Source organism: Artibeus jamaicensis, unplaced genomic scaffold, assembly GCF_021234435.1.
Source record: "Artibeus jamaicensis isolate MK-2021 breed Jamaican fruit bat unplaced genomic scaffold, CSHL_Jam_final contig_464, whole genome shotgun sequence".
NCBI classification, from domain to species: Eukaryota; Metazoa; Chordata; class Mammalia; order Chiroptera; family Phyllostomidae; genus Artibeus; species Artibeus jamaicensis.
In genome coordinates this window covers 15,903,303-15,925,239 of record NW_026521842.1, presented here as the reverse complement: position 1 = coordinate 15,925,239, position 21,937 = coordinate 15,903,303, and the positions used below count along the sequence as shown (strand labels likewise).

Genomic DNA, 21,937 nt, shown 5'->3' with positions numbered 1-21,937 from the left:
CTTTATAAATATGCTGTTACTACTCCTCAGACTTTCATCGGTCAGTTTGGGTATCCATTGGTCCTTTCCTGAATGGGTTTTATCATGGCAGTTACCAAGTGATGATTTTCTAAATCCATAATTCCCTCTGCATCTGTTATTTGGATTTTTACCCTAAAAAGAACTTTTCCTTCTCTCGCTTTAAAAAAACATATAAAAGTATGGAAGTATGGATTTTTATTTCCTGCATTGGGTCATAATCCTTTCTTTTCTTGCTCACACTGTCCCAGGTGCAGGCAGTGGGAGCCTCATTTAACTCGTTCCTGTGTTCCTTGGCACCTCCTGATCATTCTCAGAGTCTTCCTTGTGCTCTGGCTCAGGAAGATGCTCCAGGCTCATCTTGCAGTCTGCCCACCCCAGCCTGAGCACTGTCCATTTCTCCAAGGAGCCCTGGTGCCATTTTGTTCCAGAGGGCTACTCCAGGCATTTCTCTCACTCGTAGTAAAAGAAACAGAACGTGTGCAGGGATCATCATTTTTCTTCTCGAAGTGTTAATATTTCTCCCAATACCTGAATCTCCTTCGTAGTTTGACGAAGCACCTATTACATCTTGGGTGTGGGGGATACAGAGATGAATGAGACAGCGAACCTGCACGCAAGCTGCTCCTGGCCTCGTGGCAGAGATAGACCAGTCACCAGATAATTACGGCGGTGTGATAACCCCCAAATTGCGGTGTGTCGCCTTCTGCCAAATTACTGTGGGGTCACAGAGGAGGAGGTTTAAAGCTGATTGAGTAGCCGGGCTGATAACCCAGGAATGAAAAGCATCTTCCCCTCTCAGAGGGCGGAGAAGCTGCCTGACGGGGCTTCCTGGCCACAGCTAGATCCCCCGTTGCATCCAGGAAACCAGGGATTGCGGTATTTCACCAACATCAACGTTCCTTTTGGGAACTTGCATGATCTTGAGAAAGATTTTCCCTTATATTGACCTGAACTCTAATTCCTAACACATTTCCCTCATTACTCCTAGTTAAACTCTGCGGCTAGGGAGAAGACAGGTAACTGAACCTCACGGTAGGCGACAGGCATCGGGACCTCTGTTTTCCGCACTCCGGGGCTGTTCGTGGTCGGCCGTCCTGAGCAGGCTCAGGTTTTCTGTTGGTACCCTTCTTACGAGATTCCCCCAAGTGGAGCATAACGTTCTTCGTGCAGACAGAGGAAATGCCGGGTCTGCGGACCTGGTGAGTTTCTACAGGACCTGCAGCCAGAGGTCACATTTACATCCGCGGCCGCTGTGTGAGCTCTGGGCTTCCACTGAATTTGAAGTAAAGTAACACCGCCAGGTATTTCTTGCACGAATTCCTGTTAATCCAAGTCTGTTCCACCCTCTGTTGATCTTACTGATTGCCTGAATGTAAATACAGGACTTCCTGTTTATCCTTTCAAAATTTCATCTTGTTCATTTGAGCCCGTTGTTCCAACTTGTTGAGATCTTTTTTTCAAAGTCTTAATTCCACCATTTAGCATATTAGTTAGTCCTCTTAGCTTTATGTACTTTACAAATTGGTGTGTGTGCTTGGTCTTTTCCCTTGGTTTGTTGATTTAAATGAAGGGAACCAGGGACAAGACAGAATTTTGAGGCGTGTCACCGGCACACTGATTCTTGAGTGGATATTTCTGCTAATGGCCTTCACCAGCTATAACATTCCAGCAGTCTTTTTTTTTTTAATCTGTAAATTATTTTGCTATCCTGGATACAAAGAAATGATAAACTTTGGGATACATAATTAAAATCAAACAGTACTCTTTACTGCATTTCTCAGTTCATTGAATCTAAGTGAGCTGTATTTCAGTATATTTTATGTGGATTTTCTTAGTAAACCTATAACTAATTCCTCAGGACTATCTTTGTTTCTTTCTAGATTCTATTCAGCAATTTTTTAATCTATTCTCAAACTACGAGGAGCTTGCAATATATAATCTACAACATATCCTTTTAAATCTAATATCATTACTTTGCCCAAAGTGATATATACACCCACCACTCTTTCCCCTTCTCTGGCTTTATATTGTTTCTGAGTACTTTTCACCACTTAACGTTATGTTTGTTTGGCATTCTCTCCCCTATAAGAATAGAGGTTGTGACCTGTTTGGTGTTGATTCCCTAGCATCTGACACATAGTAGGTGCACAGTAAATATTGAGGGAATGAATGTGTGAATGAATTAATACATTTTTTGATCTACAGCAGAAGTCCCCAACATTTGTGGCACCAGGGACCGGTTTCATGGAAGACAGTTTTTCCATGGAAGGGGTGGGCAGGAGGCAGAGCGCAGGTGGTAACGAGAGCAAAGCTTCGCTCACTGGCCTGCCATTCACCTCCTGCTGTGCGGCCCAGTCCCTGACAGGCTACGGGCCAGTACCAGTCCACGGCGCAGGGGTGGGAGACCTCTGATCTGTGGTGTCTGGAATCTGCCCTTTTTTCCTTCAAAAAGGGGCCTACCGTGCAGTTTGTTGCAACAGTTTCTCCCACCCCATTGACCCCCCCCCTCCCAAGTGAAGATCCAAGTAAGGAAAGGCAGTCCGTTTCGAACTCACCACTATCAAGCAAAAAGGGTGTTGCATGAATTGGCAGTGTTCTTTTTCATAGCAATTCCGGCATCTCTTAGAACAGCCCCTGGGTACATAAAGACTGAATGTGAATGTCAGATGTAAGGACATTCTGGAGTTCTCTGAGCAGTGGACATTAAAGGAAAATATGGTAGAGTGGCTAAAAATACAGACTCTACAGCCAGACTATGGTTTTGCTATTCAGATGCGTAACTTGGGCAACCTCAGTTTTCCCATCTTTAAAATGGGGATAAAAGTAGCATTGACCTCACTGAGTGCTTATGAGCACCAGGGTGGTGGTGTCTGTCCCCATAGGCCTCAGCTTGATGCTTCACTCACGAAGGGATGTATCCTCTCATGATAGTTTTAGTTTCAAAAAGATTTGGGAAATAGGCACTATAGCCTTACCCCCCAGCAATTACCATTGTGAAAATGTTGATATAAATCTCATGTATTTCCATATGCAGACCTGTGTCTACTTTGTTCACTTAGCATCCTGGGTGATCATTTTCTTACTTCCCTGAAATAGTTGCTTTAAAAAATGGTATTTTATAATATCCTTTGGAAGTCTGTGCACTGTAATTTACTTAGAGAGTCCCTTGTGTTGCCAGATTATTTTTTTTTCCTGTTCTATAGTTTTATCTCTCTATGGATATTTTGGGTTGTTTCCTAGAATGGGGGGCTTGCTGAATTAAAGGGCGTGTGCATTTTTGAGGCTTTTGGTACCTATGCCAAGTCACCCACAGGATGGTGGTAGCAGCTGACCGCCCTCTGGCAGGACAGGGGGCAGAGGGCAACAGCATTGCCCGCCCGCAAGTTCGCTTCTCTCCAGTGAGGCTGTGTGGGCGCTTCACGGGCAACAGTTTCTCGCCGTCTCGGTTTTCTCTGTGTTTTTCTTCTCGTCCCCTTTGTTTCCTTTCTTGGTTTTCTGCCAAACAGCCTCTTGTGAAAGGACCGCCTAATTAACCCTGTGCTAATTAACAATTTAAGATTGCACAGTGCGACTGTTCATGTTTAATTCTCCAGGAGCTGGAGCAACAGCAGGAGCCCCCGCCCCCCCCCAACTCCCTCCCCCCCAGCATCCCTGTAACTGTTGCATTGAACTCAGTCCTGCTTCCTTACACGGATGTGATAAAACTGTCGCTTCTCATCATCTCAGTTGAAAAGAGAGACATGGATGACTTTGTAAACGGGGAACCTCGGAGTAACCTGGTGGTGGTGTATCATTTTAAGCAATGTTTGAAAAATAAAGAGTGATATTTGCGAAGATACAGGGAGCTTTACAGACAGGTTCCAAGGACCAGGAAGAGGAGCAAGGCTTGGGAGTTCTTCATGATGCTGAAACTTTTCTGTACAAGATTCCTTCTCAAGTGGCAGGTTTAGCACTAAGCGGAGGGGGTGTGGCACTCTAGATCACTCCTGTCTTTCCCTTTAACTCCTGTAGGAGAGATGCGCTCTGCAGAAAAAGTAAACGAATTCTTAACCCGCCCCTCCCCCCAATGTTGAGTACAGTATTGGTGGTCATGAGTAGAACGCATCCATATTGAAGGGAATTTGGGGGTTTAGGTGGCTGAAGAGGAGCAGGCTGCAGGAAGGGTTGAGGGTTTGTGATGTGTGAGCTGAAGGATGAGGAGGGGGCCCAGGGCCGAGGGTGGAGGGTAGTGGGGCCTGAACAGAGTTGCTGGCGGGGCCGTGAGAGCACGGGGACCGGCCGGGTTCCCAGGCTGCCCTCTGTAACTGAAGATCATTGATTTTACGGGAAACCGTGTTTACAGACAGAGTGCTGATCGACCTGCCGAGTTGACTTCTGCCTCCTTAAGTAAGAACTACCTTTTTCTTATTGACTGGCTGATAAACAGCGTGAGAGGGACAGCCAGCTGGGTGGGAGAGTGGTGGACGGCCTGAGGTCCTTGAGCTGAAGGGCTGGGCCCTTTAAGAGATTTTTCATCTCTGTGCTCCTAGCAGCTGCTGAAAGAGTCCAAACTGCCCCTGCCCCTGGTCACCCAGCAGTACAGGTACAAAGCATGGGCGAGTTGGCAGTCGGGTGAAGATGTTGCATTGTGGAGAGTGTCCCAAACTTGAATGATGTGCCTCCTCTGAGGGTCATGTGAAAAGGCAGCTTCTGATCTGGGGTAGGGCTGAGAGTCTGCGTTTCTCACAGGCTCCCTGGTGAAGATAATGCCACTGGTCCCCAATCCACACCTTGCTCAGCAAGGTTGTAAGAGGTCCTGCCAGCCTGGCCAGCGTGCGTCCAAAGGAAGCCCAGAGCAGGCAGCTTAGACCCTGAGGTGGGATCCTTCCTTCCCACCGATGCCTGAGTGAGCTTTCAGCCCCTGTGACTAAGTACTCTCCCACAGGTTCCCTCTCATGGGGCTAGTGTCACCACCCAGGGGGTCATGTGTCTTTCAGGGGTGGCCACAGTGACATTCTCTCTTGACACCATTTGCTTGGAAATAGTAAACAAAGTTACATGAGTTTTCAAAAGTCCTGGCCCCTTAAGTGAGTCATTTGTGGAAGAGGAGGAGGAAGAAGAAGAAAACAGCAAGAAAAGCCCACCAATTAATTGGTAAACGCTTGCAGGTTTCTCTGGCCCAGCCCCTGCTGGAGAGGAGATTGGCTTTGCTGTCGATACACAAGTCCCTGGTGAAGCATCAAAGCTGTTCTCCTTTATCAATCGTGGCCTCCCCTTCCCGCATGTTCCTGTAACTTACCAAGCATTTATGACATTGATTTTACAATCGGGCTGTTAACCCTCCCGCCCCTTCAGGCCTGCCAACCTTTTTGGCCTGAGCTGTCAATCAGGCGCATCCTTAAGAAGAGCCACCCTGGCTTCTCACTTGTGTGCCAGCTAAGCCTTGTGAGGAAGTCCCACAGCATTTGCTGTTTGGTTTGGTTTAGTGTAGCTGTCTTTTTTTAAAATCAATGTGTCTTTTCTCAGACATACAGAACTTTGTCATAATGGAATTTGAGGTTATAAACTGAGAGGTGAAGTGAGTGAGTGAGTGTGTGTGTGTGTGTCTTAAACAAACCCTTACACATTCTTCCAAAAAGTTATTCCTCCTAAGATTTCTGGTAAACCTGCCTTCCCCATCTTTTCCCGAGGGGGAGCTGTTGGCTCACTGTGCAGTCAAGAATCAAGAAATGAGAAGAGAATGGGAAGATGGGGGTTGAGGAGGGAGGGAGAGAGACCAAACCCAGCCAAAACCTCCATCCGCTGTGTATGAATGAGATGGTGGGTGGAGAAGCAGCCAGGTGTTCTCCAGGAAGGAGACGCTGGGGAGGACGGTTGCCTGGGATTTGCAGGCTGGGATGGGGGCCGTGTGAGGTGGCGTGCGAGGCTCTCAGCTGCCTGTAGGAGCAGCGCCGGGATGGAAGAAATACCCCTGTGATGTTGTTTCCACAGGAGCAGAGCAGCGGTGGGTGATCTGATGCCTCCCTCTCCAGGGATGGGGGGTCTCAGAGGCAAATTCAGCTCAGTGGCACTTTGGAGTTGGAAGCAGAAATGCCCCGGAGCTGAAGGACAGCTGCTTGGGCAGCAGCTAGTAACTAGGAGGCAGGCGTGGAATGGGTTGGCCGAGCCCAGCTGCCGTCTCTGTTTGCTGCTAGGGTCCTTGACAGCCAGCAGTACCCAGCCAGGGCTGACGGGGCTCCGTGCAGACAGGGCGAGAGCGATGCTGCAGGAGGGGGAGTCAGCCCACAGAGAGTCTGGGATGTTCTTCCTAGAAACACCAGACGTATGTTTTGCACCCACACGTTTTTAGTCTGACGCCAGCTGAGTCACAAGCAGGGGTGTCCTGCTGGTTTGGAGGAGGAGACGGGAGTTCAGAGGTCTGCCTTCTCTGTCTCACAGTGTTTGGGGTGGCGTGGGGCCTATTTTAAGATTTTGCCCCTCAGTTTTACTGCTTGTGAAAGGGGACGATGCTTCCCAGACCCTGGGAGGATGAATGCCCTCAGGGGGATTTGCGGAGCGTGTGGGGCCTGCACCCGGGCCCTCCGAGCAGTGCAGCCCTGTCGCTTTTCCTTGAACTTCTCAGACCAGAAACATGGTCAGGAAAGGCAAGAGCAGCAACTTCACCTGTACGTCAGCACAGGTTTGCCATTCTGGGGGCACAAGACCTCCCCCCTCGTGTCTGTCCCTCCCTGGTGTTCCCCTGACCCACAGAGAGCTGGGACAGCGGAGGGTGACACTGCGTTGTCTGCATTCATGAGGTAGAGCCACCCTCCGTGTCCTGGTGGGGCCTCTCGAGGTGGTGCAGTCCTCCTCCTCCTCCTCCACTGGGGCTGTCGCCCAGCCTGATGCTAACAATGTGCTTGCAAAGAAGGGAAATTCCAACTGGTCTCCTGGGGTAGAGCAGCTGACAGTCTGAAGACAAAGAGGGAATGTCCTGATGCCCCTGTCCTGTGCTCTCCGCTCCTGCCACGGACCCCGGCCCTGACGCCTGGGGTGCCACCTGCCCTCTGCGTGTTGGACGGCACGGGGTGATCGCCGGGCCCCGCCGCCCCTGCGGTCTCTGTTGCGGGTTGGACAGAAGCCTGTTAGAGTGCTCCATGCGGGACCTTAGCCTCGGCCCTCCTAACCTCTTTCCTTTCTCTCTCTCTTCCCCCTCTCTCCCTCCTCTCCCCCTTGCCTCCGCCCTTCAGGTCCGATCCGTACTGGGTGCAATGAAAGCTCCACGCAGGCCTTACCATGGAAGGCTGTGACTCGCCTGTCGTCTCGGGGAAGGACAATGGGTGTGGTATCCCTCAGCACCAGCAATGGACTGAACTCAACAGCACCCACCTCCCCGACAAACCCAGTAGCATGGAGCAGTCCACAAGCGAGAACCACGGGCCCCTGGACAGCCTGAGGGCCCCCTTCAATGAGCGCCTCGCGGAGAGCACCGCCCCGGCCGGCCCCACCGCCGAGCCCGCTGGCAAGGAGGTCAGCTGCAACGAGTGCTCGGCCTCCTTCGCCAGCCTCCAGACCTACATGGAGCACCACTGCCCCAGCGCGCGCCCCCCGCCGCCCCTGCGGGAGGAGAGCGGGAGCGACACCAGTGAGGAGGGGGACGAGGAGAGTGATGTGGAGAACCTGGCTGGGGAGATAGTCTACCAGCCGGACGGCTCGGCCTACATTGTGGAGAGCCTGAGCCAGCTGACCCAAAGCGGGGGCGCCTGTGGCAGTGGCAGCGGGCCTCTCCCTTCGCTCTTTCTGAACTCTCTCCCCGGGGCGGGGGGCAAACAAGGGGACCCTTCTTGTGCTGCACCAGTCTACCCACAGATCATCAACACTTTCCACATAGCCTCATCCTTCGGGAAATGGTTTGAGGGCCCAGACCAGGCTTTCCCGAATACCTCAGCCCTGACGGGGCTCAGCCCTGTCCTGCACAGCTTCCGCGTTTTCGACGTGAGACACAAAAGCAACAAGGATTACCTGAACAGCGACGGCTCGGCCAAAAGCTCCTGCGTATCCAAAGATGTTCCCAACAATGTGGACCTGTCCAAATTCGATGGCTTTGTGCTCTACGGCAAGAGGAAGCCCATCCTGATGTGTTTCTTGTGCAAACTCTCCTTCGGGTACGTCCGTTCCTTCGTGACCCACGCGGTGCACGACCATCGAATGACCCTGAGTGAAGACGAGCGGAAGATTCTTAGCAATAAGAACATCTCCGCTATCATCCAAGGGATCGGCAAAGACAAGGAACCCCTTGTAAGTTTTCTGGAACCAAAAAACAAAAACTTTCAGCACCCTTTAGTTTCCACAGCTAACCTCATAGGTCCCGGACACAGTTTTTATGGTAAATTTAGTGGCATTCGAATGGAAGGGGAGGAGGCTCTCCCAGCTGGCTCTGCAGCTGGCCCCGAGCAGCCCCAGCCTGGTCTCTTGACCCCCAGCACCCTCTTGAACCTTGGCGGGCTCACGAGCTCGGTCCTGAAGACCCCCATTACCTCAGTCCCCCTGGGGCCTCTGGCCTCCAGTCCTACCAAATCCTCAGAGGGCAAGGACTCTGGGGCAGCAGAAGGAGAGAAGCAAGAAGTGGGTGATCCAGATTGCTTCTCCGAGAAAGCAGAGCCAGCCGAGGAGGAGGTGGAGGAGGAGGAGGAAGAGGAGGAGGAGGCGGAGGAGGAGGAAGAGGAGGAAGAGGAGGAAGAAGAGGAGGAGGAAGACGAGGGTTGCAAAGGACTCTTTCCAAGCGAGTTGGACGACGAACTGGAGGACAGGCCCCACGAGGAGTCTGGGGCCGCGGCAGGTAGTAGCAGCAAAAAGGACCTTGCTCTCTCAAACCAAAGCATTTCTAACTCCCCCTTAATGCCTAATGTGCTCCAGACACTGTCGAGGGGCGCAGCTTCTACTAGTTCTAATTCTGCTTCTTCCTTTGTTGTCTTTGATGGTGCGAACAGGAGGAATCGTTTAAGCTTTAACAGTGAGGGCGTCAGGGCCAATGTGGCAGAGGGCGGCAGGAGGCTGGACTTTGCTGACGAAAGTGCCAATAAAGACAATGCCACAGCACCAGAACCAAATGAAAGCACAGAGGGTGACGATGGGGGCTTCGTTCCCCATCACCAGCACGCTGGCTCCCTCTGCGAGCTTGGGGTTGGGGAGTGCCCCTCGGGGAGTGGCGTGGAGTGCCCAAAATGTGACACGGTCCTGGGCTCCTCCCGCTCGCTGGGCGGCCACATGACCATGATGCATTCTCGTAACTCATGTAAGACACTCAAGTGCCCCAAGTGCAACTGGCACTATAAGTACCAGCAGACACTAGAGGCACACATGAAGGAGAAGCACCCGGAGCCGGGGGGCTCCTGTGTCTATTGCAAAAGCGGGCAGCCCCACCCTCGGTTGGCACGAGGGGAGAGCTACACATGTGGTTACAAGCCTTTCCGCTGTGAGGTGTGTAACTACTCCACGACTACCAAAGGCAACCTCAGTATTCATATGCAGTCCGACAAGCATCTCAACAACATGCAGAATCTGCAGAACGGAGCGGGGGAGCAGGTCTTCAGCCACACAGCCGGGGCGGCGGCCGCAGCAGCTGCAGCGGCGGCCGCGGCGGCCAACATCAGCAGCTCCTGCGGGGCCCCCTCGCCCACAAAACCAAAAACCAAACCCACCTGGAGGTGCGAGGTGTGTGATTATGAGACCAACGTGGCGAGGAACCTCCGCATCCACATGACCAGCGAGAAGCACATGCATAACATGATGCTCTTGCAGCAGAACATGACCCAGATTCAGCACAACCGCCACCTGGGCCTCGGCAGCCTGCCCTCGCCCGCCGAGGCTGAGCTTTATCAGTACTACCTGGCCCAGAACATGAACCTGCCCAACCTGAAGATGGACAGCGCTGCCTCGGACGCCCAGTTCATGATGAGTGGGTTCCAGCTGGATCCCTCCGGGCCCGTGGCTGCCATGACGCCTGCTCTAGGTGAGGCTGACTCTGTGTTCATTTGTGGTATGATGTGATGTCAACTGGGGGGGAAATTGGAAATAAGCCGAGGTCGTGTGGGTTCGGTTGATTTTTTTCCTTCTGTTTTGTATAAGCTCAAGTGTCTTAACAATCCATAATTTTTCTCAAGAATCCCTTGAACTCTGTGTGCATGTGGAAGAGTGTATGCATTCAGTAGAGACATGCTAACACTCCAGTTCCGCAGGCCAGGATTAAAACTGAAGTGTTTCCTCTGGCTTTTGGCTTCTGGTCAACCTTCCTTTCTGTTCCCATTCTTTCTTTCTCTGTCTCTTTCTCAATTTGAAAAATCACCACAATTATCCAAAACTTTTGGATTTCATTAAATATTTATTGAAACTTACAGGAAACTGGAGCTGGAGTTTTAAATAGGAACAATCATCTCTATAAGAAGAACTTGAAACTGGGGCATACTGTATTCAGATAACCAAAGGCTGGTTCTGTGCTGAACGGAGAGCCACCCAGAACTTTCTCTAGATTCTCCCATGTATTCACAGGGATCTCAGTGAAGGAGATGTGTTCTTTTCTTTTCTTATTTTGCATGGGTCGTTGGTGATTAGTATATTTGGGAATTAAATTGCCCTGGGGCACCATAAGGACTGGTGTGACAGATGAAAATGAATAAGTTCTAAAATTGTACATCAAAGAAAGCTAAGTTTTAATATCAGTAAGACCCTGGTTAATGGAGCTTTGTTGCTATGAAAAATGATCCATGTTAGAGAAGGTGAATTGGCTGTGTCCAAACACCAGGTCTTACCGACTGGCTTCACAGATCTAGATTGGGACCAGAGGATAGTATTTGGATGCTTTACGTACAGAGAATCATGACCACTCTGGGCAGAGCTTCTACAGCAAGAAAATGTATAGATCAGCTTCATGAGGACCAGTGTGATGGTTGGGTCACTCCTGCCCCCCACCTCTGCCTCTAACAGGCCCGTCCTGGTCTCCACTCCCTGACCCTGCTCGCCACTTGGGACCTGCAGTGATGGCCTGAATTAAGCAGCATCCCCTTCCTGGCATGGTAATAAGTTGTTCTCAGCAACAAAGTATAAGCGAGTACCTTTATTCTGGCATGGTTTAGGTCCATGCTGGGGGGCCAAGCCTCATCAGTTGGAACAGTTTTATTTGCATGGTGTTTTATTGCTAATTGCTGCTGATGAGTTAACGTTTCGTAACATTTAATTTGTTTTTCCTGCTATGCATTTAAATTTGAATCCTTGCTACTTTAATCTTGTTTTCTGTTTTGGAACATTGACCTGTTGATCCTTTATTACCAAGTGATTTGAAGATGTCCTACTGGCTGTTGATCATGGATGCAGAGGGAGAAGTTGTCTTATTTGTCCCCAGAGTAAACCACAGGGGAGGCACAAACATCAAGGAATGGCATCATACTCTAGGACTTTTTTAAAAATTTATTTTATATAAAAGCCTGTGGGAGTTGAGGTTTTCTAGTCTGGAGATTTAAAATCTGGAGGAGGCAGATCTTGGAGTAAATCAGATACGATGCAGGTGGAATGAAGGCACAGAAAATGGATGGGCTGATACAGGGTCGAAGTGAGATCTTTTTAATTACCTTGAAAACCAGTAATTCTGACTTAGGCTTGAATGGAGAGTTAGAGAAATGTTTTGCTTTTATACCAAGTGTGTGAGTCTCATGCATGATGGGAAACTGGCACATGCAAAAGAAATAGGAGAATGAATCTCTGTGCTCTGGACATACACGAAAGATCTGCACTCTATTTCTTAAAGAGAATAGAGCTCTTGCTTCTGAGGACCTAATCGAGGTCAGCCAGGATGGGCCTTTGACTTTCCCGTGGCACCGCCTGTCAGCTGAGGCACGCCTCTGCAAGCCTCCATGTCTGCCTCAAGCCACAAGAGCTGTCAGGATGGAACCAGAGCCAAAAATGCTTTGTGCTGGTGCCTGGCTGGGTGTGGGTACCATGGGGCATGTCCAGAGGACTTGTAATTTAGGTTGTGTGACCTCAGTGGAAGCCGATGTATGCGAATGAGAAGAGCCGTGCCTTTCCGTCCTCTCTGCTGTTCTGCTGGTTTCCTTTGCCATTGAGAGATGGCTCTAGGTTATTAGATGTACTGGGCTCTGTAGGGGAAATATTTTCTTAGTGAAATACACTCCTGCTCACAAAAGGTATTCTTACACTTCCTTTGACAGAAACTTCTCTTTCGTGATTTAAAAAAAAAAGCATGCCGATTCTGGGATTCTTTCTAGAGGCTTTTAAGGAAAGGATCATCACCATTGGACTGGTTTGGTTGGATTTGCCACCGTTTGTAGACAAGACACAGACTTGAAATGACTCAATATCTTTCCAAACATCCCTGTACACTCTCAGGTTGAGCAGTGGTAGCTTACAGGGGCATCTGTGTGTTTTCCAAGTAGCCAGGGGCAGAAGGGCACCTGCATGAGATTTAATACGCCTGCGTTTCAGTCTGGAAGGTGTGTTTTTCATCCATGTGCCTCTCTGACGATGTTGCTAATGGGCAGGCTCCTGTGCCAGAGTATAAATTTCCAGTGTTGAAGTCAGGTGCATATAGGGAGATGGTGGCCCCCTTGTTTCCGAGATCATCCATCCGTCCAGCCTGGCTCAACGGAAACACCTGTGGAGCTCTCATTTGCGGGGGCTGACCTCATCCCTGTGAGTCAGGGTGAGTGCTACTTCTTAGGGCCTGAATTAATTCCTTCGATTCTAAGCCCCGGGCTTGTTTGTCTAAGGTTTGGTTCTCAGGAGGCATTTTGGACTGCCTGGTGCCCTCATTTCACTGCTTCTGTTCTTGATTTGCATTTCAGTTTAATAGCTTGGAATGGGAATAGGGACTTATTCCTCTGCATGTCTGAGGACTTCCCATTTGCACTGAAGCATCCAACAAGAGACAGTTGAATTTTTCTTTAGCGGGAATTGACATGCTGAGGTTAAAATTAAAAAAGTAGAGAAGGTTTGATGCTTCAGGTGGTTGGCAAGAGAAACAAATATGTGTTCACTCTTTGTCTCACCCTCCGGGCAGTCTCTGCTTTTACTGCACACTGTGTATGTTTCGTGGGTGCTGCCTGGTCTTAGTCCCCATTAAGGGACAGAGCTTTTAGGGTTTTTTCCCCCTCTTTCTCTCTCTTGTCCTAAAAAAAAAAAATGGCTCTTTTCACCAGGGGGGATCGCAAGACAGAAGACAAGCAGAAAGCTTCCTGACCCTTCTGGAATGCACATGCAAAAGATTTCTGTGGCTTGCTACACTGTCTGCAGGCTCCAGATGCGTCTGGTCTGCTCAGTAGAGCCTGTACTGACCTTCTTACTTGATGTGCCTCATGTAGCATAAATAAGAAAATCATTTAAAAAATATATAATGTCTCCTCTTTGATTAACCACTGACTTGGATTCTAATCAGTCATTAAAAGAAAAATAACCTCAGCCCAACCACATGCAAAAGGTCAAGTTTAAATATCAGTCGGGGAGAGGCAGGGGCAGACACACCTCAAGCGCGCATGCGTTTAGGGGAGAGGCAGAAAATAGAGACCGATGCTCAGCATTTGGCTTGACTGTACACTTCTTGTGATGGAGGGAAGGTTCTTCTTACCAGGCCTTTCTTGTGATGCAGATAAGAACTTGCGCTGTTAATCTTATGCTGATAAATGAGAGCCCATCCCTACTTTATGCAGGGCAGTGTTGGACCAAAAACAGGTGGAGAGGGAAGAGCACAGTTTTCTCAGATTCTTTTTTTGGGGGTCGGGGGCGGGAACCCTGAGCTGACCTTTGCCTTTCTCTGCCCATCCCAGATCCACTTTCCAGTTCACTTCCCAAACCTTTTTACCCTTGTCTGGCACAGCAGACATTTGAGCATCTGTGCAGGACGCTAGGACTTTCTGGAGGTTCAGTGAGGAGGAGTCTGGCCTGCTGTCCCAAAGAAGATGCATGCTGATGGGGACACAGGCCAGCTTGTGGTTCTGTAGAGGGCTGACTTACGACAAAGGAGAATGTGCCATGTGCCACGACAGACCTGCATTTCATGTAGGGTGGAGCTTAGGGAAAGGAACAGATTGTACACTCAAAGGTTTGTGGGAGGAGCTGGTGCCATTGACCGGCAGGTAGGATATAGAAGGAGGGTGGGGGTGATGAGGAGCTCATTTCCGAAATCTCAGATTCAGACCTGCACTGACCAGTACAGTAGCCACTAGCCACATGCGGCCATCTAAATTTAAATGAATTGAAACTAAATAAAATAAAACATTCAGTTCCTCAGTTGCACCTTTAGTGATATTCAAGTGTTCAGTGGCTCCAGGTGGCTAATGACTGCTCCGTCACACAGTGCAGATACAGCACAGAATGTTTCCATTATTGCAGAAAGTTCTCTTGGATGGTGCTGCTTTAGATAAATTCCGATTCACCATAAAGGCTTGGTATCTTGGATCACAGCTCTAACTCATTTCCAACTATCAGGGTCTGGAGTTGCAGTTTCTGTTATGTCCAGTGAATGATGCTTATTTCTATCTTTTTTTTTAATCTGAGTGAGGGACTAAATTGAAATATTCAAAAGGTTCCTACCTTTTCTAGGTATTCTTCTGCAAAAGGACAAAAAAAAAAAAACCCCATAAAGCTTCCCACAAATTTTAGAAAGATCCAAACACATGGAGATGTGTTTTTTTTGGTGATTTTTCTAGCTAGAAGCACCTTGCAACACTGGAAATGAGATCTTTTTTCTCCTTGAACCCATGCCGAGGGGAGGGGAGGGCAGGGAGGTGTCTCCATTACGGCTGTAGCTGTGAGCCTGGCCCCTGATTCTCTGTTCCTCTCCTTCCCCACAGTGGGCGGTGAGATCCCCCTAGACATGCGGCTCGGGGGCGGGCAGCTGGTGTCAGAGGAGCTGATGAACCTGGGTGAGAGCTTCATCCAGACCAATGACCCGTCGCTGAAGCTCTTCCAGTGTGCTGTCTGCAACAAGTTCACCACAGACAACCTGGACATGCTGGGGCTGCACATGAACGTGGAGCGCAGCCTCCCGGAGGATGAGTGGAAGGCCGTGATGGGGGACTCGTACCAGTGCAAGCTCTGCCGCTACAACACCCAGCTCAAGGCCAACTTCCAGCTGCACTGCAAGACGGACAAACACGTGCAGAAGTACCAGCTGGTGGCCCACATCAAGGAGGGTGGCAAAGCCAACGAGTGGCGGCTCAAGTGTGTGGCCATCGGCAACCCCGTGCACCTCAAGTGCAACGCCTGTGACTATTACACAAACAGCTTGGAGAAGCTACGGCTGCACACAGTCAACTCCAGGCATGAGGCCAGCCTGAAGTTGTACAAGGTAAGACCCAGGCTGTCTCCTGAAGCAGTGGGCAGCTCCCTGAATGATGAGGAGGCATCATGGGGGTTGCGGGCTGGATGGCGACCTGCTGTTGGACGGGGAGTTGACATTTGCTTCCTCATGCAGCCGCAGTGTGGTGGCAGGGTTCAGCTGGTACCCGAAGGTTCTGTTTGTGGGTGCCCCACTTTGGAGGGGCAGGTCTTATTTCCAGCAGCCCAGTACTATCACATTGTTCCTCTTACCCCGGAACCGTCTTTACAGTTGACTTGTTTCCCTTACAGTTGGCCGTTTCCCTAGTCCTGGCTTTTGTGCGCCTTGGTGCCCCTGTGTTTCCCCTCTCCTGCTCCTCTTCATCGCATCTCAGTATTTCCTCTTTAAAAAATCTCTTCTTTCTTAGATGTCCTTTGGGCGCTGTGTGCATTTATCCATTCGTCTGTTTGTTCATTCAACAGATACACATTAAGTAATTGTTATATACCGAACACTGTTCTGGGCACATGCCTGCATCTATGCACAGGAGAGACGAAAGTCCCTGCCCTCAGGGATTTTTTGGGTGGGTTGGGAATGGGCGATTAAACACAATGAATAAATTATACAGTAGGCTAGAAGGTGGTAAATGCTGCGGGGACAGCTAGGGTCGGGTAAGGGGCTCTTTTGTTCTCTTCCTTTTGTGTTCTCAGGTTTGGTGCCTCCTTTCTCTTTCTCCTCCTTTTATTCCTCTTTCCAGGCCTCTCCCATCTTCCTCCTCTTGTTCTGGCCCCTCCCCTTCCTTCCTCGTCCCTCCTTCCTGCTCCTGTCAGACTCTCCCCGGCCCCTCTGCTCTGTCTCTCAGTCCATGGGCGGGAACGAGAGGGAGGGGCTCAGATACTGTAAATAGTCCTTTCACTTGCACGGCAGAATTGCTCCAGACATTTCTATTGATTTTCACTGGACTTAAAGCCTCACCTTTTTCTCTAATCATCCCATAATGGCTTTAGTATGAACAATCAGGTACAAATCGCCATAAATCTGCCCAGCCTCCTTCTGCATACGTTCCGCGCCCTCACTCTCTCCATTTTCCTCCCTTTATTGTTGGTCTCTCCTCTTTCCTTTCACACCAGTTCCCACATCTTCGGGCCAGGGAGCGTTCGGTGTCTGCTGACCCTGAGCTACTCTCACCCCCCTGCTACTCATGGCGATTTTCAGCAGAGACTCCAGATGAGGAAGCCTTCTGACGCTCGCCCCACGAGGCGTCTGTGGCATTGGTAGCTTGGCGCGTTTTACAGTTGCTGGTTCCGAGGCTGAGGAGAGGCCTGTGTAACTTTGGATGAGAACCCATTTTAGGGAGAGGAGGAGAAAACAGAGATGAGGCAGTGGGAATAGAATGTTCTGGAATTGACCACTGACTGTGGTGTGGACGAGCTCCGCTGGTGCTGTGGGGAAGGTCTGGCTACCATGTAGCCAGCCCCCTTGTCCTAAGTGACCAAGAACCTCACTGGGTGGCTTAGTTTTGGGCCACCTTTGAAATAAAAGGCTCCTTGCGGTCAGTTTAAACTGGAGGTCTTAACTGGCCGCAGGGTGGTGCCAGTGTGGTCAAGAAAATCTGATGGAAAATCCAGTGGAAAAAAGTTTCCAACGGGCCCCACTGAGCAAAATTAGTACAGAGGGCTCGGTGTGGCCACAGAAGGTTGTGCAACTTTGATGAAGGTCGTTTAGAGGTGGCGCGAAGCCAGCCTCTTCCATCCAAGGAAAAAAATGCCCTTCAAATTATAAAATGTGCACAGTGGTGGTTAACTCCATGCTCCGCCCTCCAATAAGAGTCCATCAGGCCCCTGGCATTGCTTCCAAAGGGCCTGGAACCAGGAGGAATCACAGAACATCCCTCGTTAGTACCTGCACCGCATCCGTGGGTCACAAGTTGAGTCGGCGTTGGGGTGATTGTGAGGGAAGCAGTGTGTTTCCACTGGGTTTTGTTGAACTAGCTCTGGATACTCATCCTCCCTGTCCTTCATCTTCTCATTTTTTTTAAAGATGGAGAAAACTCCTGCTCCAAAAGGTCAGTGTAGGTAGAAGGGCCACAGGTGTTGGGGTGCTGGGTTGAACATCAGAGAGGTGCCCAAACACTGCATCTGGGCGGCACACCTAGGGCGTGACCAGCCTCCACATTCGGGGCAGAATTCCCTGTGTCATCAGTCTGGTCTCATTAGTCCTTGGGTAATGAATGTCCCTCGGCTTGCTGTGGCTCTGCGGTGGGGTGGGGAACTTTCCCACCCACTCCTGGTGACACGGAGACAGGCTTATCATTCCAGTGCCCTCCTCTAGCCTTTTGTCGCACGATGTGACTAAGACAAACTTCTGCCAGGGAGGGGGCTCCCTCACCTAGCTTTCGTGACTCCACGGATTTGGGGTGGGGACTGGAGGTGGTTTGAGAGAGAAAGAGTTTTTCTCTAGGCCCTGGTGTGGCCTGTAGTAAATGGAGATTGATTGCATGTTATTTTTCCTCTTGCTAATGTAATCCATTAGCCCAGCACATGCATAATCAGTTTAGTGCACAGTTAACTGGATGTAATCGAGTTCTTTACTGTCTGCTAGAGAAACAGCTCCAGATGCTGCTGACCCGGGAAGGGCACCAGGCTTCTCACACAGTCCTCCTGACTCACCCCTTCCCAGTCCCCACCCACCCCGCCCCACCTTCTGGCAAAGTGTTCATTATCGGTTAAGGAGACTCCCTAACTTGCTGTCTGCTGCACCTACTCAAGTGTCCACGGGGCATCGGGCTTCCTGACGGGTCTCCCACCCTCTCTTTCAGCCGAGGCTTGCATTCCCCTCCTCTGCCTTTTTCATGTTGGAGGAGGGAGCAACAGTCTCAGGAGATGCAAAGTACAGGCACAGCTTTCCGGTTTGTCATTCGACCTCACACCAGCCCAGAGTCACTTCTCTCGGCGTCATAAGTACTGGGACGTGTTGCTGTGTGAGGACCACATTGTCTGAAAAAATGTGAGATAAGTTCTAATCTGGACATGAGACAGGGTTGGACTGATTTGCTAAAAACCCAAACAAACCCCGAAACCTGGTGGTATTATCTCCATTGCCTGAAGCGGTCTAGTTTTGATGATTGTGTGGGAGCAGTTTTAAAACCAAAGCTAATGTTCAACGAATTCTTCCTCCTGCCTCCTGGGAGTGTGAGGGAGTGGGGCTTGGGGGGAGGCTGGAGAGCCCCAGATAGCGGGTGGGAGATGTTTACTCTTCTCGGGACAGCCAGGCTGTTTTTGTGAAGAGCTCACAATTGGATGCCTTGAGTGAATTTGTGTGTGTATGTGTGTATGACTCCAGTCCAGTCCCTAGTGGTCATGTGCCCAGTTCTCACAGCTGCCATCATGAGACATCGCGATTGATCAAAACGGCAAGAAGGCCAACAGCCCCCATCCAGCGTAGCAGGGGGGCTCTCGGTTTCTCTGTAGTGATTCACCTGAGCCAGAATGGAAGTGTGCTGTAGAAAAGGTACTTACTTGTCTCTCATTAGGGCTTGTGTTCCAGAACACGAATCCTGCACCTTTCTGCTTTCCCATGTGTGTTGCTCCTGTCTCAGAGGACCTGCGTCAAGGCCCCCCCCGCCAGCCATAGACATGTGGCTGCTCTTGCTTGTCTGCAATAGGGGAGCAGCAGATAACAGCAGCGCCCCCTATCTGCTGGGGGTGCATTCTAAGACCCTCAGTGGATGCCGGAACACACTAAGATTTTTTTCTATACATACACACTTAGGATAAAGTTTAATTTGTAAATTAGGCTCAGTAAGAGATTAACAACAACTAGTAATAAAAGAGAACAATTGTAACAATATACTATAATTAAAGTTATGTCTGTGGCAGTAAGTAAAATGAGGGTGGCTTGAACACAAGCGCTGTGATACAACAGCAGTCGATCTGATGACCAAGGCTAAGTGACAAATGGGTGGGAGTGGACACAGCGTGGATGCTCTGGACAAAGGAACTGATTCACATCCCACACAGGGTGGAGCGAGATGGAGTGAGATTTCATCATGCTGTTTAGAACAGTGTGCAACTAACAAATTATGCATTATTTTTGGAATTTTTCAATGAATATTCTTGGGCTGTGGAGAACAAACCACGGAAACTGAAACCGCGGATAAGGCAGGGACTGCGTGCTGACCCCTGCCCTTCGCTCTCCTCTGTGCCATCCCGTGTGCCCGAGTGTGGGTTCAGGGTTGCTGTGAGCTCTGCTGTGCGTATCGGGCCTTCCCTGCCGCTCTCTGAAATTTGTCGTGTTTTCTGCTTCAGGGAGGAGGGGGCAGAAAGGGCAGTTGGCGATCAGTACACACCTGCCAACTATTAGAATCTGGTTTCCACTTTGATGTTTTTCTTCACCTGAGAGTCATTGGAATGGAAATCCATCAACTTGAGCAGAAAGATTAAGACCCCACCAGAATCTATTACTCAAACAGTTCCCAGCTGAAGTTCCTTTGATTGGGCCAAGCCCAAAGGTTTCATATTAATCTTAAATTAGACACAAAGAAGGTTGTCTACCACAGAGTTGGGTCTGGGCCCCATGTGAGCTGCCTTGGGCCGGCCAGGCAAACAGACGGGGAGATGCCAACTCTGCTTGGCTTTAAACAGAAATACGGCACTGATTGAAAAACACACCCAAATTCTCCGCAGAGCGGACTTTCGCTTTTGCCATTCTGTGAGGCTTATGCAAGATGAAGGGAGGCAGGCAGTAGGAAAGAAACCCTTTGCCAGACTCTTCATTACTGTAGAACCGTCTTCTCAGTTCTTTCCCTGATGGATAAGCTCATTGGCACTCATGCTCCAAGCAGGGCCATAAATTCATTACTGGGTGCATGAACAAATTGGAAGATACGAAACTCAGATATTTGGTTTTTCATCTGCATTTCTTCATGCTCCTTTATGGGGGCACTGGGATGCGGTGAGGGGCTCAGGGAGACGGCTGCACGTTTCGCGCCCATAGGTGGCGAGTGGCGGCCTTTGTTCCATGTGGAAAGCAAAAAGCATAAGTCCTCTGGTGAGCCTCCCGTCCTTCCCGGTCCTCTCTGCCCTGGCGCGGCTGCGTGTCCGCTGCGTGTCCGAAGCGCTAGTGTGAGTGTCATCTGGTTCACATCGTCGTTCTGGAACCGGTTTCCTCAAACCTTGTTTTCTCATTAGGATGACTTTTTTTTTAAGTGCATACTTCTGCCTTCTTCTCCCCATCCCTTGGTGCCTTCAACCAACAATGAAAGGAGGGGGATGTTTTCGTGTGGTTGATTTAGAAGGTGTGAAGGGCCAGATGTTTTGGTAAATCTTAGCACAGTTAGCCTTCATGCCCTCTGTCTCCTGGAGCGGCTGGGGGTCTGAAGTTCATTTCCCCAGCTTAATGGCTGCACTGAGGGGATGCAGGGTTCCTGCAGCTGGGCTGGGAGACTGCACGTGGGTCCCCTGGTCATTGCACAGAGCCCAGGGCAGCCAAGGCAGTATTTCTGGCCACAGTTAACTGTGGGGGGACAATAGGAAGCTGGAAATACATGCATATTTTTTAACAGAGGGCATGCTCCTGCCACAAGAAAGTCGACCCTTCACTGTGGTAGGAACTGTGGCCCACGTGCGATGCAGGGCTGCAGGGCCGTCGACTTTCCGTGTGTGCAGTGTGAGAGGCGGCTCCACGCTGCAGAGGCTTCTTGCCCTCGCCTCTGCCTAGAGCCATCCCACTCACCTTCATCTCAGTCCCCCCAGTGGGTAGTATTTTGTCCAACACATTCATTCAGCCTGTTGTCCTTACGCACAAGCTTTGTCCTGACCCCTCTGGCTACAGTACTGCACACGCCCTCGTGTTGAAAGGCAGGGTCAGTGTCATCCTTGGGCTTCTGTGCTTTAGACGCCACACTATGGGATTGAAATCTTATTAGACCTGCCCATTTTTTAAAAGTCCAGTACTAAGTATGCCACCTGTTGAAAAACCAGTTTTACAGCCGCTGACCGTAACACTTTCCTCATTTTTCCAAAAGCTTTTAGTATTTTTGTTGACTCTTTTTTTTTTCTGAATCTTTTTTGTAGATGGTAGAGAATTGATCAGTCCCTGTTTTAATACTCTGTTCTTCATTATTTCTTCTAAGACTAGAATTACATGTCACCTCAAATGTAAGCTAATAACAAAATGTGGATTTATTTTTAGGGTAAAAATAATTAGTATGAGTAAATATATTCACTGTAGAATATTTGAAAACCCCAGGGAAGTAGAAGAGAAAATAAATACTATGCGAATCCTACCATAAGACATATTTTTATTTCCTTTTTTTTTTTTTTTTTTGCATATAGCACAGGCATTTTACAGAACTGGACCCGAACCCTTTCTCATAGCTTTCATTATTTTTCATTCATTTTTTAAATGGGAATTTCTTTTTTTATTCTATTCTCCAGGAGCAAATCACTGTTAGATTTAAACTATACCCTTTTGGGGTTTATTTTCCTGGGTTTATACTAATGTTTTCTTAAGAAATCTTGCTGTACACATGCTTTTGGCTTGCTTTACTCATGTAACTTTTTGTCCTGAAAATCATTTCTAGTCAGCATCACTCCTTTTGATCTAGTTCACTCCTTTTGTGGCTACATAGTA

The 21,937-nt window shown here is 49.5% G+C and overlaps 1 protein-coding gene across 6 annotated transcripts in view; it reads left to right on the top strand.

Annotated features, from left to right (window-relative positions):
• Positions 1–21,937, top strand: part of ZFHX3 (zinc finger homeobox 3) — a 242,925-nt gene that overhangs the window by 76,424 nt on the left and 144,564 nt on the right. For 5 of the 6 annotated variants that reach the window (XM_053666738.1, XM_053666740.1, XM_037163887.2 and 2 more), the window contains exons 2-3: positions 7,230–9,991; positions 14,838–15,334. In XM_053666738.1, coding sequence (XP_053522713.1) covers positions 7,276–9,991; positions 14,838–15,334 — 3,213 coding nt within the window. In that variant the 5' untranslated portion in view covers positions 7,230–7,275. The remainder of the gene's footprint in view (positions 1–7,229; positions 9,992–14,837; positions 15,335–21,937) is intronic. The other variant, XM_053666741.1, reaches the window with a different exon arrangement.